Source organism: Gossypium hirsutum, chromosome A06, assembly GCF_007990345.1.
Source record: "Gossypium hirsutum isolate 1008001.06 chromosome A06, Gossypium_hirsutum_v2.1, whole genome shotgun sequence".
NCBI classification, from domain to species: Eukaryota; Viridiplantae; Streptophyta; class Magnoliopsida; order Malvales; family Malvaceae; genus Gossypium; species Gossypium hirsutum.
The window spans coordinates 34,017,399-34,036,572 of record NC_053429.1 but is presented as its reverse complement, the minus strand read 5'-3'; the positions used below and the strand labels follow the sequence as shown (position 1 = coordinate 34,036,572).

The window sequence follows — 19,174 nt, the reverse complement described above, 5'->3', positions numbered from 1 at the left end:
AGATCATGCAATTAAGATAATTCATCTTGCTAATACTGATGATTTACATCTCAATCTTTTATTGATTGAGTTTAAAAAACTTTTTGTAAAAGTTTGCGCATAATGGTTTGGAGAAATTATTGATTAAACACCTCTGATTAATGTCTAAACTATTACTTATGAGAACTAAACTTCCTATTTTAACATGAGATTATGTTGATTTACGTGTTATACGCATCAAGCCAATAAGTTATAAATACTCTCTATTACAATTGGTTTTTGATCAAGAGTTAAATATTTCTCACCTTTAAATTTTTTGTATGTGCGCATATGTTCCAATTGTTTCACCACAATGCATAAAGATGAGTGAATCCTCAAAGAAAGTTGAGAATATATATTAATTACTAGTTTCTTTGTATTATAAGATGTTTTGAATGCATTGAAGATTCAATTATGACATGATTTGTGACTACAGTTTTGATTCGATGGTTTTCTCAACATTAGGAAGAGAGAAATAATAACTTGTAATGAGTTAAGCGAGAGTAATTTGAACCAGAAGTTCACAATAAGGATAACTCATTACAAGTTAACTGTTAGATGTATTTACAAATTTAATGAGAATGGCCAAGTGTTATATACCATCTAATATTTTAATTTGAATTAAAGTCTAAGTAGGATAATCAGTTAGAATAAATAATAGATTGATCAGTTCCAAAAATGAAAATTATTCTAGATGGTCATATAGTGGAGGCGGATGCTCTAAAAGAGACCCAATACATAACTAATAAGTAAAACTTTAAAAGAGATTCAGGTACCTGAAATTGAATTTTAAAATAATGAAAATAAAAAATCTCGATAAGTTATATCAATTCGAGAAAATGTGGAATCGAATAATAAAAGTGGTCGATAATGATTTTGCATGCATATTATTATTGAAATAATGAAATGAAAAAAAGGATCTTGAAAAAATCTATTGAGAAATACAAATATGGAATAAATTGATCAAAATATAAAGACACAACTCAAGTACAATTAAATTCATAGAGTTTTTGGACTAGTAGTCCAATTATTTAAAAGCATAAAGCTAGTGAGGTGCAATTGAAGTAGTTTTGCAAAAGCAAAATAAAAATATGAAGTTTTTCGCTAATTTCTGGCATTGATTATGAAAAGATATAATACTCTTTTATGGTGACTGCAATGACATTTAGATATATTATTAAATTGGCAATTCATAAAAGATTTAACTTACGTTTAATAGTTATTGTTATAACCTTTTATAAGTCATTATATAGTGAAGTTTATATTAAAATCCTTAAAGGATTTAGGATGCTAGAAGCATATTGAAATCTCGAAAAATTGTTTATTTATATAAATTGAAATAATTTGAACATATGTGGTAAATTTGACTTAGTGAATAATAGTTGAAGGAAGATTACAAAATGATCCAAAATACCTATTTGTGTTTTTATAAAAGAATCATGATTAAAGTTTGTTATGATTATTGTTGAATCTCCTGAAAAAATCAAAATATATTCCCCCAAATTTCCCTCACTCATGACTTTTAAAAAATGATAATATAAATGTTTAACAAATATATTCAAATAGTTATTTAAAAAATTAAAATTCAAGATTGAATACGTAGAATATGAGAAAATACGTGATGTTTTCATGAGGGAGAGTAAATATGTGTTGCACTCTTTTTTCCTTAATCGAGGTTTTGTCCCATTGGGTTTTTTTGGTAAGGTTTTTAATGAGGTAGTATATTATGCGTATTATAGATTGTATACTATTTTTCCTTCATTATCCCACAGGGTTTTCCTAATAAGGTTTTAACGAGACACATTATCTACCAATGGACATCCAAGGGGGAGTGTTATGAATATCTTATTAAGTGGATGTCCATCATGATCAATATAAAGTTTTTATGTACTTTAAATTCTAATTAGATTTCTACTTCTGATGAAGCGTTATAATCATCCATTTTGATCAATAAAGTACATTATCTATTGCTTTCATATTTTTTTTATTTTTTATTCTCTCCATCTCTCTTTATTTTATAACAAAATCTAAAATAATTTAAAAATTTTAATGGTAAACTATCGTTAGTTATTAATCTATGAGTAAGTCTTCGTTTTGGCCACTTAATTAAAAAAGTTATAATTTGGTCATTGAACAAAAGAAAAAAGTTTCGCCAGCGAGCACCATTCAACGATCAGTACGGTAGATTAATCTCCATTGATGAGTAGAAAAATATACGTTAGATCCAAGTCGATCAAACAATCAGTATTGGAGATCAAAGAAAAAAGTCGTTTAAATTTGGTTCACAGATTCATAACGTCTAAAGATGTTTCATGAAAAAAATAAATTGTAAAAGAGATGAGGAAAAAGAGATTTTGATTGGTGCAGACAACGTGAATTAAGTAAGTCATATAGCATCATTTTAACATACTAATAACTTAAATTAAAATTTTTGAATAATTCAATAATTAAGTTATAATATTTTTTAATTAAATAATTAAAACAAATAATATATTTTACCCAAAATTTAAAAACTCCGGATCCACCCGATCGACCTGGGAAAACACAATAAAAAGAACCGTTTGACGTATGCGGTCGCCAAAAGCGCTGGTATCATCTGGAATAGGCCACGTGTACCTTTCTTTAATAACACGTGGTCGATTTTGGTTGACTCTTCCTATTTTTTCTTTCAATCATTCCCAAATGATTGGGAAAAGGTTAAAAAGGAAGAAAAAATGAGAGAAAAAAAAGTATTTTCCAAAAATAAGAAGAAAAAAAACAATTTGATTTAATTTTAGATGGATAAACGGCGAGAGAAGCGAGGAGGGGGGAAAGAGGAGGAGACTACGTACCTGCCGATTTTGGACTGTTTAATTTTTATTTGTTAAAGAGATAATTCGTAGGAGTCTCCGGAATATTCCGCTATTCATTTCGTCGGAAGGTCACTGGAATTGCATTGCATTGCATTGCACTGCATTGAGCTTTTCAATAAAATTTTATTTATATATATTTTCCAAACTTTTTGCGTTTGCGATTTTTTTTTTTTTTTGGTGAGGGAAGATGGTGAATTATTTGGTGGAGAGAGCTACGAGCGATATGCTGGTCGGGCCTGATTGGGCTAAGAATACCGAGATCTGCGAAATACTTAAACATGATCCTGGGTAAAATGCCCGCATATGTCTCGCATTGGATTTCCTACTCTCTGCTCTTATGATTCTATTGATGATTTGCATTCAATTTGATTATAAAGAATAAATTTCGAGAAATTAAATAAATAATTTTCTTTTTATGGCATGTAAAGTAAAAAGAAAGATTTTGTTCGGGAAGGTTATCAGGATTGAACAGTTCCTTTGCTTTTTAGTTTTTTTTCCCCCTTTTTTCAGAATGTATTTGGTAACACAATTTAAATATGCCTTAAGTTTTATAGCAGAGAAGACACAAAGGTTTAGTTTCTTCATTTTCTGGTTAATATTTGGCTTTTCTTTTTCAATTTTCTCCCACCAGGGGAGGGAGGCTGGAATGTATAAGCTGGCTGGAGTTAAAAGATTGAAGTTAGATTTTTTTTTTTTTGTGCCTTTAAAAGGGTACCAAATGATATAAATGTGATTGTTAATTATCAGGCAAGTGAAAAATGTTGTGAAAGGCATAAAGAAGAAGCTCAAAAGTAAAAATCCTAAAGTTCAACTTCTTGCACTATCAGTAAGCTCCTCAGAACTTTTACTCTCATTTTTCTACTAATCCATGGATGCAATTATCACTCCCGTTGTCCTTTTTACCAACTTTTTCTCAAATGGAACTAAACTTGTTTGAATTTTGATCTACTTCCTATGTTCTTAGCTACTAGAGACTATGATACAAAATTGTGGGGAAATTGTCCATATGCATGTTGCAGACAGAAATATTCTTCCTGAGATGGTAAAAATTTTCAAGAAAAGGGTAGGAAGTTATTTTAAATCCCATGTTTGCATTTGTTTTTCTTCCAACGAAGGTTGTTCTAAGTTTTTGTAGTGCTCAATTGCAGCCTGATTATAGTGTCAAAGAGAAAATATTGATTCTGGTTGACACTTGGCAAGAAGCTTTTGGTGGGCAAGGGCAAGATATCCACAATATTTTTCTGCATATCAAGAGTTGTTGGTATGTCTGCTGAGGCTTTCTCTTCTCAAACTGTATGAGACATGCTGCATCGATCAGGATACATTTCCTCTTACGCTTTATTTTGTTTATAACTCTCGTGATTCAGTACATGCTGTTATGCAAGTACTAGTTCTACATGGTGTGCTATTTTCCCTTCATTTTTTCTCTGAGACAAACTGGTTTATCATTTCAGCGTGCCGGGGCAACGTTTCCCCAGAGAACTGAGAAGCCTCCTCCTCAAAATAAACGCAAATCTGATCAGCAAGAGACAGCTGAGTCTTCTGAAGAGCCTGACTTCCCAACCCTGAGGTATTTTGTTGTGTCTCAACTGTTTTGAGTATTTTATACTCCTTTTCAGTTCTATGATAGAGCACTGGGGACTTTCTACAAGCTAGCGCAATTATAATAGTTGAAAAAACGTGGACTACTTGGTCTTTCATGTTATTTAGTGATATTACATTGCTAATTCACTATTTCCTACTTGGTATTTTATCATGGATGACACACCTAGTCTTTTAACTGGATTTTCATTTATTAGTTTGACAGAACTTCAGAATGCCCGGAGTATCATGAATGTCCTTACAGATATGCTAAGCGCAATAGATCCTGCAAACAAGGAGGTATGTGTTCACAATTTGAAATCTAGAGAAAAGGAAGATAAATTTGTTTACTTGCTAAAATGATTCTGTGTCCCACAAGAGCATAATAATGCAGTTTCTAACTGAGAAGTTATTAATTGGATTTGAAGTAAAAGCTAAACTCTGAATATAACCGACACTTCTGTAATAATTTGGTTGGCAATGTTCAAATTCATCAGTTTGTGAAAGCATTTTTACGCTGTAACTTTATTTTTTTCCAGCTTTTGTAATGAAAAACTTTTCAGAAGCTCATGAAGTTTCATGCTGCTAAATCCCCCAATCTTATAACGCATATTTGGTGACCTTTCTTCTACAACTTCAGGGACTTAAGCAGGATGTCATACTTGACTTAGTGGAGCAGTGCCGCACCTTTAAACAATGAGTTATTCACCTAGTTAATTCAACATCGTAAGGATGCTCTTTCTTTAACTATAACTTCCTAGCGACCTTGGTACCTTTATGTCGATGACTCAATGTTGTCATCTGTCTTCATCACTTGGACGTTCTTTTCTGTGTAGAATTTTTTATGCATTCTGTTTGTTTTGCTTTTACCTCGTTCTTAAAGTGTTTGTTTTGTTTTGCTATCTTATTCAATGCTTGACCGAAAAGGAGGGGAGTGAAACCCTGAGATCTTAGGTCAAAGGACTTAACTATCTTATTCAATTATATTCTTCTTGGTGCTATGTTGTTGACAAGATGCCACAGCCCTCCATGGAGGATTTCATTTGTTTTCTATTCGTTTGTTTTTTTTTTCCTTTAAAACGCCCTATGAGAACATCTTATTGAATAAATTTGTGCGCATTTCAATTCAATTTCTGTATGATATTGTCACCTATTCAAGATGTATGGTGTACGAATTGCATCGGTAGTTACTTTCTAACCTCTGGGGAATTGTAGAAAGAGCTGTGTGAAATACTTTTACATCTAAAACATTTATTACCTTTAATTCTCCATTCTTGTAGGGATGAGTCACTTCTATGCCAAGGTTTGGCATTGAATGATGATTTGCAGCGGGTACTAGCAAAGCATCAATCATTAGCTACAGGAACTTCTCAAGCAGACAAAAATAAGCCTGAGCCTGCAAAAGAACCTGCGAAAGCCGGCGGTCCTCTGGTTGATACTGGTCATATCAGCAACCAGTCTAATGACAGGTAATGATACTTCTATGAGCTGGATTTACAATATGCAGGGAACTGGTGTTTAAAATGTGTTATTTGTTACTACAGGAAATTATTAGTGGTGCGAATCATGCCCTTAACTCAGAATCCTGGAACTTCGTTACAAGTTTCTTTCACCAATTTGGTTTTTTCTCCTCTTTTTTAGTCTTAGTAGAATTTAGTCACAGAGTTTTTCAAAGTATGTTACCTTATTGCAAGGGCTTGATTATGTTGAAGACCAAACCCGTTGAACTTCTCTAGATCTAATGATTAGTAGTGTATTTCTCGGGGTGCTTAATTTGCTTATCAAATTTTAGGAAGTCAAGAAACTGAAATTTATTGGGTTTATTTAATTAAAAGCCCTAGAACTATAAACCAAATTCTAAATTGTCCATAAAATATGATCAAATTTTAAATTTATCCTCAAACTTCAAAACACTTTAATTAAATTCTCAAAGTATCAGTATTGTATGAATCAGATTCTTCTATCAACCTAGTCATTAGTTTAAGCATTAAATATCATCTTAAATTTGCCATGAGGCATATTTAAAACATGTTATTATAGAGATAACATGTTAAGAAAGAGAAATTGCCCTCTCAATTTTCATTAACCTTGTTTGTCTTATTTAGCATGCCAGATGACAAATATAAGCTGTCTATGCAGTAGTACAAAAGTGTTTCGAATTTGATTCATGTGTTTTAAATGTGCTTCATGTTGGTATTTGAATTGATATTTAACATCAAAATTGACAGCTACACTGATGGAAGGACTTGATTAATACAAATACTGAGTTTAGAGATCAATTTAGAATTTGGATGATAGTTTGGAGAAGTTTGTTGCAGTTAACCCAAATTTTATTTAACTCCGGTTGAAATGTCATCCTTGATCAAATGATTCCGGTATCTTGAGCTTTTGACTAACATAATTTCTCCGCAGATCCATCTCCAGCACTGCTGCAAGTTCTCAACATACACCTCCAGCAGCAGCGAGTCCCAAAATAGACCTGCTTAGTTGCGATGACTACAATTCGCCAGAGGTAGATAATTCACTGGCCATTGTTCCTTTTGGAGAACCACAACAACCAACTCCTGCACCAGAGCAGAACGCCATTGTTCTATATGATATGTTCTCTGATGGTAACACCACCTATGATTCTTCAAGAACACAAGGTTTTGGTGGTCAAACCAATCCTTTGACTCCTCAAATTCAGCACCAGCAGAACTTTCACGCGAATGGAACTGCAGCAAACGTGGGATCACCTGGATATGACATACATGGTCTGACTGGACAAACCGATCCTTGGACTTCTCAATTTCAGCAGCAACAGAATTTCCATGTGAATGGAACTGCACCAAACATGGGATCACCTCAATATGAGAAGTCATATGCTCAAGGCACAGGTCCTTCCTGGAATAGTCAGCTGGATCAGCATGCCGCAGACCCTTTCTATGGTTTGTTTCTATTTATAATAAGCTTTTTATACATAAATATGTCCTATTTTTGGCGCAGAGCCTTATTGTATTTAGGGACAGTCACATATGATTGCGGCATGCTGCATTTCACTCGGGGAAAGCAACATCATTAGGTCAAAATATTCCGTCAGTCCTTATCTTTTGACGAAGTTTGAGATTTAGTCCTTATAAATTAAATCCTCTTCACTTATTAATACGAAAGTTTTAGTCCAATAGTTTACGCCTTTAGTATTTTCTGTCAAAATTTGCTTAGGATTTAGTATGCTTATTAAGTTTATAATGATTTGCTTCTCAAGTTAGTATAATTGCTATAATGATTTGCTTCTCAAGTTGGTATAATTGCATAGATATATCGAAAACAATTTTTTCACTAAAAATACTACGATGTCAATGATTGGTCTAAGTTACATGTTATTAACTTTCTTTAAGCATATGTACTAAATCTCAAACTTTATTTAAGAATTGAAAGTGACTACATATATTGACCGCCTCACTATGGTCTTTTCTCTTACCAAATTAATGCCGTGATGTTTTAGGCTTATTTGACAGGCTGAATAGTTATATTCTCGATACTACTACAATAAAATCAATGAAGCTTAATTTTTCCATGTTGAGAAGGTACCCAGTATAGTGGCTCACTACCACCACCACCCTGGGAAGCACAGGGAGCAGACTCTACCCCAGTTGCAGGTGCTCAGTGGCAACCCCAAGGATCCCAACATATGGGAAGTGATCAGGCGGTGTACATTCAGCCGATCACACCTGGTCATTATTCGACAATTAATAATCAAGCCAATCAGGGGAACCAGTTTGCTGATTTCAACCCCCAACAAAGCCCGGGAACTCAGTACATGGGCATTGTTCTACAGCAAATGCCAAGTGGTCAAATGACTTCTTACCCTCAACATACTCAACAAATGTACGGAAACCCCCAAATGGGAGCATCTGGATTCGGTCAGCAGCAGTATCTTGATGAACAAATGCATGGGCTATCCATCAGAGATGATAATGGCCTAAGAAACTCTTCGTACCAGGTTTCTACTTCCTCTTACGTTCCACCCAGCAGGCCTTCAAACCCAGAAGATAGGATGTTTGGAGACCTTGTTGACATGGCAAAAGTTAAATCAACACCAACACCTCCTTGAAGAGCTGGCACAATGTGAATCTGAATTCTTTTATTTTTTTTATTATTATTTACATTATTTCAGATGGCTAACTTCCGCTTTTCTCATTTTCAGATTTTTCCCCACTTTAAGCTCTCTCGAAAATTTTAACTATCATGCACATCATCCCCTGTACAGAAAATGGAAAAACCAATCCATTTGGTTTAAGTGGATATTTTTGACATTTGGTTTTCTTTTCTTTTCTTATTATTTGTTCATGTCATAGAATGTATGTATTGAACTTATAAGGCTGTTGTAATATTTTACTCTTCCCAATAGGCTATTTGCTTTCGATAAAGAGTTGTCTACAATTTTATTACTCAAACTCAAATTTGGGTGTCAAATTCGAATATGATTAGATTTTCCCAAGTTTTTCAATGTATTTGGAAGAAAATTGGAGGTATTTTTGTGTTTGACATTTGTGTGTCAAAGAAAATGAATAGTTCGAACAACATAAGTCTTATTGAATTTCTCTACTCTTAAGATGCATTGGATCTGGTGATTACAGACATGATCCATATAACAAACATGAATACAATATAAAAGATAAGGGATGAATGGATGAACTTATCACATTTAATACATGCATCATATTAATTTGTCATGTTTACTACATATATCTTATGCCTAATAACATGAGGAAAAGTTTATTTATTATGTATATATTATAATAATTAGATATAAAATAAAAAATAGTTAGTTTAGATTTAAACTTAAAATTAGAAAAATGAATAATCAAAATATGCGAAATTTTTCCCTTCTCTTTGTTAAAAATAAGTTAGAGAAGTGGTTAAATATTACCAATTGAGTTAGTTTATTGCTAAGCCATATGCTAAAACATACGTAAAAACTAATACAGGACTAATGTTATCAGCTATCAATTAGTCGAATGGCAGCTTGTTACTAAGTTCTACTTCTTTGATCGTTAAAGAGGGTATTAAATGTTTCGAATCCTAATCAAAACAGAAAAAATTGATACCATAAAGACGATAACGATACTACTATCATCCCGAAACTGCAAACTTTCCATCTAAAGACATAGAACGAAGATCATTGACGCTAATCACGAGAGATGCAGAAGTGGAACAAGGAACATAAACCTTAACAATAACCTTGCATTTTAAACTAATTTTCGGAGAAATAAAACATATCTTGGTTCGATTCATGTCTGACTCATTTCTCAACGATCAACACTTTCAGCATCCATCATATCCGTAACAAACAACAAGATAATTATTAAGAATGAACCCTTACAGAATTCGAGTTCGTAATGAAATTACACTCCATTTTGGCAAGAAAAATTACCAGACACTAACCACGGGTGCTGTTATAAAGGCATAGAGATACCTGCAACATCGAAAAAACAACATGAATCAGAACAAATGATATGTTCTTGTAAACATTCCGAAAGAAATAATACGAACGAGATATTTCGTTTTTAACATTATTCAATCAATTTAGCATCACTACAGACTGTCGTGCTTTATGAAGCAAATAAAATGCAGGCTTCTTTGACAAAATAAAGTATCACCAAAGTATGCATGCCTTTACCAGTGAATGCAGGAGGACATTGCAGGCTATAAATCTAAGCTCTATAGAGGAACATTTATAGAGAGAACATCTAAAATCGTAAAACATGCAAGTCAAGATCCTCAAGATAAGAATTTTATGTTGGGAGTCCAGATAAAATTAAAGATGTTTTTGGAAAAAAACAAATTATTTTTCGAGCAGAAAATACTTATGATCAAAAGAGCTTGTAGAAGACAAGGGAGGCCGAGGCAATCAGGTTCGCCCTGGTCATAACGCAAATGGTTATATGAAACAACCACGACACATATTTCAACAATTCATTAATGATTCTTACAATAAAAGGTTGAATTTTTGTGAAATAATACCAATTATAATGATATATGCTCCCATACCATAATTATTTCAAACAATCCTTTTCTCAACTATAACAAAGCAAGAATTCTGAGATAAAAAACTATATTAATAAGCTTCAGTGGTGACAATGTCAAAACAATGAACATTAATACCAAAAATAAAAATAAAAATATTCCATGAGTTGAGTAAATAGAGAGACCTTGAGGAATCAAACCCCAACTCTGAGATTCTATAGCAAGAAATGATCTGAGGCGAGCCGAAGCAACCGCACTGTGCAAAGGCATCATTGAGATTAAGCAGCTCAGCTCCACTGGTAATCTAAATGAAAGGGAAATTCCCATTTCTCTAAGAAATCAAACCAAAAAGGAAAGAGCGAGCAAAATCATTACTTTAGAGATTCAAATAGTTTTAATTACAAACAAGGCTCACCTTGGAATCCCGGAAATGCGCTTCAGTGAAGAAGAAGAAGAAGAAGAAGAAGAAGAAGAAGCAGAAGAAAACTGAGACTGAGAGCTCGATTTCAATGGAGAAATAGTGGGTAACACTGGTTTGCTGCTTTTAAGCTTTACAGGAAGAGCCTTTAACCGAGATGATGATAATCTAGAGAGAATCGTCGAACCAGCCATTAAAGCTTCTTCTCTTTTCTTTTCTTTTTTTCCTTCTGGAATATGGATCCTGAATTGATATTACAGAGGGGTTTAAGCTCTTGTAATTTCTAGGGTTTATGCCACCTTTTTTTTCATGTTTGGTTACGCATTTTAAATCATCCTTATCCTATTCTGATTGGGTCAAGCGTCAATCACCTTAGAGCTTATAACCATTGATTTTCTTCTAAAACAACTTTATAAAAATACGGTATGTTTTTAATTTATGAAATTTTAAAAAATTGAATCTAATGCAAGCGCAAAGTCAGAATAAATTTTTAGGAAGAGATGATAAAAAATTTAATTTTTTATAATCTATATCTTTATAATTTTTATAGGATTAAATCGAATTTCTATAATTTTAGAGGGGCTAAAGTATAATTTTACCTTTATTAATTTAAAATTTTAAAAAAATTCAAATGCCTAAATATAAATTTTCTATTTTAGGGGGGCCAGGGCCACTGCCGGCCCCCCTTGTATCGACCTCTAATCTAAGGCTTACTTTTCATTATTTTTAGACGAACATACCAAAACAAATTAAGAAAATAATTACATAATTATATAATTCAAAAAAATCAGTTATCACTTAAAAAAATTCTAAGACTCTATTTTTTTTTAAATTATGATATTTTAATTGTATTTTATAGATATGTGTACTTAACAAAATATTTTTAATAATACTAACAGTTAAACTTAAATTCTGATCTCTAAAAAGTAAGACTAATCCAAAAATAAAAGTACATGGACTAAATTTTAAATTTATAAAGAGTACAATAGACTTATGACATATTTTAATTTAGTATAAAAATATGAATATTTTAATTTTATAAATATGAGTATTTGTTTAAATAATGCTTAGCTTCATTTATACCTTACAACTTTAATATGTCAATGTGTACTCTTATATATGTAACATATGTAATTTAAATTAAATTTTAATTAAGTATTATTTATTATTAAGTTTATATAGATATTGATTATCACAAAATGTTTTACTATTATGAAATAAATTTTAATTGTTAAAAGGAAATTGTACTATAATATTTTATAACAAATATATTTGAGTTGTGTCTGGTTTACAAAGAATAATGTAAAATATAAATTTATAGACATAAAATAAATTTAATTAAATAATAAAAAGATTAAAAAAATCTCAAAATTATGTTTGTTTTATAAAAAATAGTTTTTATGAAATATTTTCAAAAAGTATATTAAACAATAGAAAATATTTTATGCATGATCATCCAAACACTAAAATATATTATTTAGGGAGGCTATTATAGAAGAGATTTGTGTGGACGAGACCACTTATTCATGGAATCTCAAAATAGGTTAATTTGTTAATAGATTTGTTTTCTCCATTTACATAATGTAAACATTAAATTTAGTGTTTTCCAAATATTTGATATACATGCATTCAAAATTAATGATTTTGAGAAGAGTCAAAACTTTATATTACATTATTATTGACATTAATTTGTTTCATTATAAAAAAAATATGATCTTAATTTAAAATATTCGCTTATAGTATTGATTTATTCATTTTCTATTTTAAAATATTTTCAGTATCCGCTATAAATAAATAATCCTTTGAAATTATGTTTATAAGTAAAACCAATGGATATTGCACATTAGTAAGAGATGGAGGGAAGGTTGAAAACAACTATTTGATATGACGGTGCAGGTTGTGATGCTTCACTTTCATAAACAACTTATAGAAATATTTGTTTTTTCTTTCTTTTTATTTTTTTTATTTTGGCTCATTGTTTACTTTTTCTTATTATTTTGTTACTTGCTTTTATTTATTTTTATTAAATATTCATCACTTTTTTTTTATAAATTTATATTTATTTTTAGTTTTTAGTTTGTTTTTGAGAAAAGAAAAAGTTTAGGTAAAAGAAAATTACACATAGAGTATTTTTTAATATAAATTTAAAATCAATTGTTGAATATATATTAATAAATAGAGTATTTTAGATTGATATGATAGATATTAGGTCAATTTAAAAATTTACATGCGTAATAAGTATAATTATATTGATAAATCAATGGTTGGATCATTAAAATATTAATCATATAAATAATTATAGAAATGTTTTACTATTTTAATTTTTACACTGTAAGTGGATCCTTTCCCATTTATATATTATTTTTATTTTTATAATTTAACTTAGGCTCAAATAAAAATTATTATTTTTACATTGAGTTAAAAACATTTATTTGAATTAAACAAAATCGATGTGTCGTGAAATTAATTATAATTCAATTTTTAAAAATAATATTTATGGTAAAAGAATTTTATATTAATATAATTGAATATTTAGGGTAAATTTTTGTACTCAAACTAAATCATATCATATATCTTATTTATGATAATGTATTGAAACATTTTAGGAAAACATTTAAGTGGCTGACAACTATTTGCAAATTATAAATGATTAAACATTACAAAAAAATTACGGTGTCGTAACATTACAAAAAAATTATTATGAAATAATATTATTATTATATTCGTAATTATGTTATATCTTAATATTTTTATTATTTAAATTTTAATATCTGAAACATTTTAATGATATTAGACCAATTTAAAAATAATGAAAATTTAAAAACATTAAATCTCATGCACCGCACACGTAAATACATTAATTTACATTAATTTATAAGTACACATGTAATAATTTGATTTTTTTTTCAAAACAAACAAACTAAAAAAAACAATTTTCACTTACACCAAACAAATAATAGATTGATAAGAAAAATAATTTTAAAATAATAAATATTCTCATCAATTTAAAAATTTTTTCGAACTCATGTTATTATATATTATAAATATGGATAGGAGGCAAGTCAATAAGTTAATGGGCTAAGTGACTTGCACAGCCAACTTGAGTTAGGCTTTAACTTAAAATTTCCAATCTCAACTTGGTTCCTTTTATTATTTAAATACAATAATTTTTTAAAATATATATACTAATATTTATATATTTTATAATTAAAGTAAATAAGTTTTTATTATTTTATGAACAATGAAACGGGTCATTTGAGTAAGCTTGGGCGAGTTGAGCTCAGGCCAAAAAATTTTTTTAAAATCAAACGTAGCCTATAAACACCTCCAGGCATTGAAATTCGGATGGAAATGGCCCGAGGTGAAATGGATATTCACGAATCCCTCATTGCTCCATAGATAATATGCTTTACTCCACCATTCACCCTGTTGTACTATGCATAAATCCTCATCCTGTTATGCTTCATTTCAATTTATTTTTTCTAGTTATTTCTAATATTTTTATAAAGCAAGTAAAGATTTAAACATAATTTTTTGAAAACAATTTAAATAAAAAACAAATAGATTTTTTATAACATTTTTTTATATTTTTATATTTTTATCTTTTTAATAGTCATATATACAATGGTAAAATGATAATTTTATTTAGCAAACAAAAAAAAAGTAATTACCATAAAACACTCCATAGTCACTTTTTAAAGAAAATTCCACCACATTTTACCTTTACTCACTTCACATTTCATAAAAAGATTTACTCAATTCAATCCATTGAAAAGTTTGGATTTTGTCATCCTTTCACCAGAATGGCGTAGACCATTTTGGTTAAATGGAATAGTTTGAATTTCAGCCTCTTGATTGGTAGAAATGTTTCATTTTTAGGCCCTCTAGAAACTTAGCTTTTAATTTTTTTCAGCTCCCTAATTTTTTTTCAGCTACCAAATTTTTACAACTTTATTTTGGTCCTCTCAAAATGGACAACATAAATGTGCCATGTTTAAAAAAATAGACTACTAGGTTTGAGAATAAGTTTTCAGTTCATTTATCACAATTTTCTACTCTCTGTAGCACATTTAGTCTACTCTCTTTAGCATGCTTTTGCCTTTATATTCTTTTTGTCAAAAGTTTCTCGTATTGTTACATTTATAATTATTTTTATTGCTCGCTCTTTTGTAAGTGATTCTCACCATGGAAAAGGATTTGGAAGGTCTCAATATAGACGATAGGGAGGAGGAGGTTCTACTATCTATTGATACAACTTTATAGAAGGTGACGTATGAATACTATTTGGTGGGATGTTTTCTACTTTGAGTGTGGTTCATTTTTTTGCAATGAAAACCACAATGGTAAATTTGTGGCATCCTCTGAGGGGTGTTCAGATTATGGATCTTGGGAGAAGATGATATATGTTCAAGTTTTTCCTTGAAGTAGATGTAGATCAGGTGGTCAATGGTTGTCCTTGGACATTCAATAATCATCTTTTTATTATTCATAAGCTGAAAGAAGATAATGATCCAAAGTTGGTGCCATTAGTTTTTTTGGCTTTCTGAATCCAAATTCATGATTTACCCTTAGGTTTTTTACGGAAGCCATTGCGAAGAAACTAAGCAATTTAGTGGGTAGATTTATGGAATTTGACTTGAAACAACTGAATAGGGGGCTCATGAGTTATCTGAGAGTTCGTATAGAGTTAAATGTCAGAAAACCGTTAAAAAGAAAGAAGAATATAATGCAACCTTCCTCGAAATTCACTTATGCAAATTTTCGGTACGAAAAGCTTACACTATTTTGTTTCTTATATGGATGTTTTGTTGGAAAAATGGGTTGGAAAACATGAAAAATAAATTTAGGAAAAAACTAGAGTTTTAAATTTTTTTTCCAAAGCAAGATTTTGGTTGTGATATCTAAAGTAATAATCACTTAATCAAAATTGTACCTTTTCGATTCGTCTAGGATGAGCGCTTCGACCGAGTAATTATCTCTGCTATCCTCAAGCTCACGTCTGCAGAGTGTGTGCTTGTTTCGAATTAGAAAAATTTTCACAAAAATTACCAGTGGGGTAATTTTGTAATTTCTCTTAACTTTTAGGTCAAGTTGTAAATCAGAAAAATATCTCTAGAAATTTTCTGAAATAATTTTTTCAAAAAATTATCTGTCTACAACTTTCTCTTGAATTCAAGCATGTGTAAATAATGACCCAAGGCTCTCTTTATATAGTGAGAGTTTAGAGACTTCAACTATAATTAAACTTAATCAATTTAATTTTAAATTAATATAATATTTATCAAGATAAATATTAAATTAAATTTAATATTAAGATAATCAATTTAATATTAAATTAATAAAAAAAACTATTAAAATAAGTGTTAATTAAATTTAATATTAAACTATTAAAATAATATTATTTTTGGAATAGTTAATCTGAAATCAAATTCTTTGGCAGAGTCTCAATAGGAGTGTAACTCTTCCATTGCTCAACTACCGACGACCAACCGCCGCCGGCCACCAGAACATTGCTGTGTCTAACAATGCAGATGTGACACCCTTACGGCACCCCAACCCGGTTCGGTTGTTGTTGGTTCGGTCCAAGTTAATGATGACCCAACTGGTCCGGTCTAACCACCGATTGGACCGTCAACTCGGTTTCACATACCGGGCCCGATTCGACTAGTTTTGGGTCTTGGTCTTAGTTTTGGGCTCTTTGACCTAATTTATGATCCCAGGACCAATTTTCAAGTTCAATTACCAGGTCAATTGTCTAACTTGAAAATTAGCTTCCAAAAATATCATATTAATTTTAATTGATTTGATTAATTTAATTTTACTTGATCAAAATTAATTTTTCTCAAAATCACTTAGATTTTCCAAATTAATTTTTCAAGAAAATTATTTAATCAAATTCTCTAGTTGGACAATTCTTACGACCACCTAATTTAATTTCACATCGAATAAATGAACTCAATTAAATTATTCCCAAAGTCGTAAAATTTTCTTCTGATTCAAATGCAGTCCGATCGAGTTTTTGTTGAGCTAGCGGAGGGACCAATTGTACATATACAATTAGGCTCTAGTGATTAAAATTATATCCAGAAGTATCGTTCCGATAATTCACAATTACTTAATCATGAAGTCAAGCCATAAGAAATATCATGATTGAAAACTCCTTATTGTATGCTCTTTACGAAAGCAATTCATCCAACTGTTTTGTCCAATGACCTCGTCATGTGTGTGTCACCCTCATATGATATCCTTGATTCCTTTGAGTTAAATTCGTTCACTCAATACAATCCTATTTTATCTCATTGTCACCATTATGTCTTCTTAATGATTAATATAACCACTATCAACAATTGACTGTGATAAATTGCTCGAGCAACCCGTGGCCACGTTCCATATTTATTAATCCACACAACACCAATGAGAGGATATCATTAACTCTTTAATTGAGTTATGAATTCCATTGTTGCTAGTAAAGGCATGCCATACACAAGTCATGTACCCAACATAGCAACTATGGGCTCGATCATCTTTAGAGCATAAGCTTCTACTTAAATCAAAACATATGAGTTGCATACGCATGGTCAGTGACTAACTCAGGATTTAGGTAAATCACACCATAAATGTCATAAGTGAATTAATTCACAAACGTATTCAGAATTAATTCATCTTGCGTCCAGTCCAATGTATCATTCTACCAATAAATACATCTATGTCTCTAGTTGTGGAGTCAACTGCTCCGATAGTCAAGACTAGTCATCTCCCTAATTAGAATTGTAGACGACATAATAATCCTTCTTAGTATTCGAATCAAATTCTCACTTTGATTCTTTTACGGGATTACAGACTCATTTAGATTATCTACTGAAGTAAGTCATCTTTCTCGCAATGTAAATATTCTTTACAATGCCACTTATCTTCAGTTTGTACTTTAGACAATCAATGAGCTAATATTTGCTTGTCACAATTTTTCTATGCATGCATAATATAAAAGACATAAATACAAAAGACATAATAGTGAAATGTAAAATTAACTTTATTTATTTATTCATTGTTCAAATAAATAGAAAATAGTTACATGTTTACTCAATATAGACACATTTCCCAACATGTTTAGGTCACAGCGATAAGTTCTGCCTTGCTAGATTAAACCTCAAAGATGAAATCATAGAGTTTGGGTAGAGTATTTCTTTGAAAGCGGTAACACAAATGGCCTTTACTGCAAGCAGTGTTTGGCTGCTAGAGGAAGAGGATGATGCGTCTAAGGAAAGAAATCAGTCAATACATGTGTCAGGGAGTAATTAATGAGAAGAATGAAGGACTGGATTTGGAAATTATATCAACCTGATTTTGGGGTTTAATTTGGAAGGATATCATAATATTGATTTAGCCAATCAAATTAGTTCCTCTAATGCAATGGGACGAATCTATATAGATCATGAAGTTGAAGATGACCCATGACCCAATAGTGTCTGTTGATGGAAAGAAAAGGCCCAGAACTAAAATGATGGTTCCTAATGTTTCTATTTCTGTTGATTCATTTGGACCTTTAGTTGAGCGAAATAATGCTTACCACAATTAGATATCTGCGAATGCTAAGGGGCAAGCCGACCGGATACAACAAAACTTTTATAATGGAATGTCTACGAATTGGGGAGTTCACAGGCTATTCGAAGACTTTGATTTATGTTGAAGTCTATTAATCTTCAAATTGTCTTATTAATGAAAACAAAATTAGATAGGATACGAATGAAGAAAGTGCGAAGAAGGTGTGGTTTCACGAATGGGATTAATGTCCAAGCGGAAGGTTCTAGAGGAGGTCTTAATATTACGTGGAATGGAAATGCACTAGTCAATATTCGGAGTTTCTCTAAAAATCATATTGATGTTGATGTCCAAGAGGATGTTAGAAGTTTGAAATGGAGGTTTACAGGTTTTTATGGAGCCCCAATTGTTAGACATAAAGTAGACAATTGGAGTATACTTCGACGCCTTAGGGAAAATTGTGAAGTCCCTTGGCTAGTTTGTGGTGATTTTAACGAAATTCTATATGCTCATGAGAAAGTAAAAGGAATACCAAGGGAAGAAAGGTGCATGTAGAACTTTCGAAAGATGCTTGAGGATTGCTAGTTATTGGATGGAGGTTTCTCGGATTCTTGGTACACTTAGGAAAAAGGTAATTTACCAGAAACAAATATTAGGGAATGATTGGATAGAGGAGTGATGAATATAAATTGGTTAAAATTATTTTCTAATTATTCTATTGATCATATAACTCATTCTTTTTCAGAAAATTGTACAT

The 19,174-nt window shown here is 30.9% G+C and overlaps 1 protein-coding gene and 1 pseudogene across 2 annotated transcripts; one reads left to right on the top strand and one right to left on the bottom strand.

Moving 5' to 3' along the window:
- The first annotated feature begins 2,733 nt into the window (after nucleotides 1-2,733).
- Nucleotides 2,734-9,095, top strand: LOC107962879 (TOM1-like protein 9; annotated as a pseudogene).
- A 562-nt stretch (nucleotides 9,096-9,657) lies between these two features.
- On the bottom strand, nucleotides 9,658-11,287 carry LOC107962880 (protein NONRESPONDING TO OXYLIPINS 2, mitochondrial). Of its 2 annotated transcripts, none has more exons than XM_016899435.2 (3): nucleotides 10,876-11,287; nucleotides 10,646-10,764; nucleotides 9,658-9,909 (listed from the first exon to the last, which is right to left on the bottom strand). In XM_016899435.2, the coding sequence occupies exons 1-3, from the start codon at nucleotides 11,070-11,072 to the stop codon at nucleotides 9,890-9,892; spliced, it is 336 nt and encodes a 111-aa protein (XP_016754924.2). In that variant the 5' UTR covers nucleotides 11,073-11,287; the 3' UTR covers nucleotides 9,658-9,889. The 2 variants fall into 2 exon arrangements, with proteins under 2 accessions (XP_016754924.2, XP_016754923.2); XM_016899434.2 differs by having other exon boundaries at nucleotides 10,646-10,791; nucleotides 10,876-11,203.
- Between the last annotated feature and the right edge of the window lie 7,887 nt (nucleotides 11,288-19,174).

What these genes read in the sequence shown, in the direction of transcription:
- LOC107962880 (XM_016899434.2), bottom strand. Translation starts at nt 11,072, where the DNA reads ATGGCTGGTTCGACGATTCTCTCTAGATTATCATCATCTCGGTTAAAG. An exon ending in CGCATTTCCGGGATTCCAAG is followed by an intron (nt 10,792 to 10,875) that starts GTGAGCCTTGTT and finishes TTGATTTCTTAG; the next exon opens with AGAAATGGGAATTTCCCTTT. An exon ending in TTGGGGTTTGATTCCTCAAG is followed by an intron (nt 9,910 to 10,645) that starts GTCTCTCTATTT and finishes TCGATGTTGCAG; the next exon opens with GTATCTCTATGCCTTTATAA.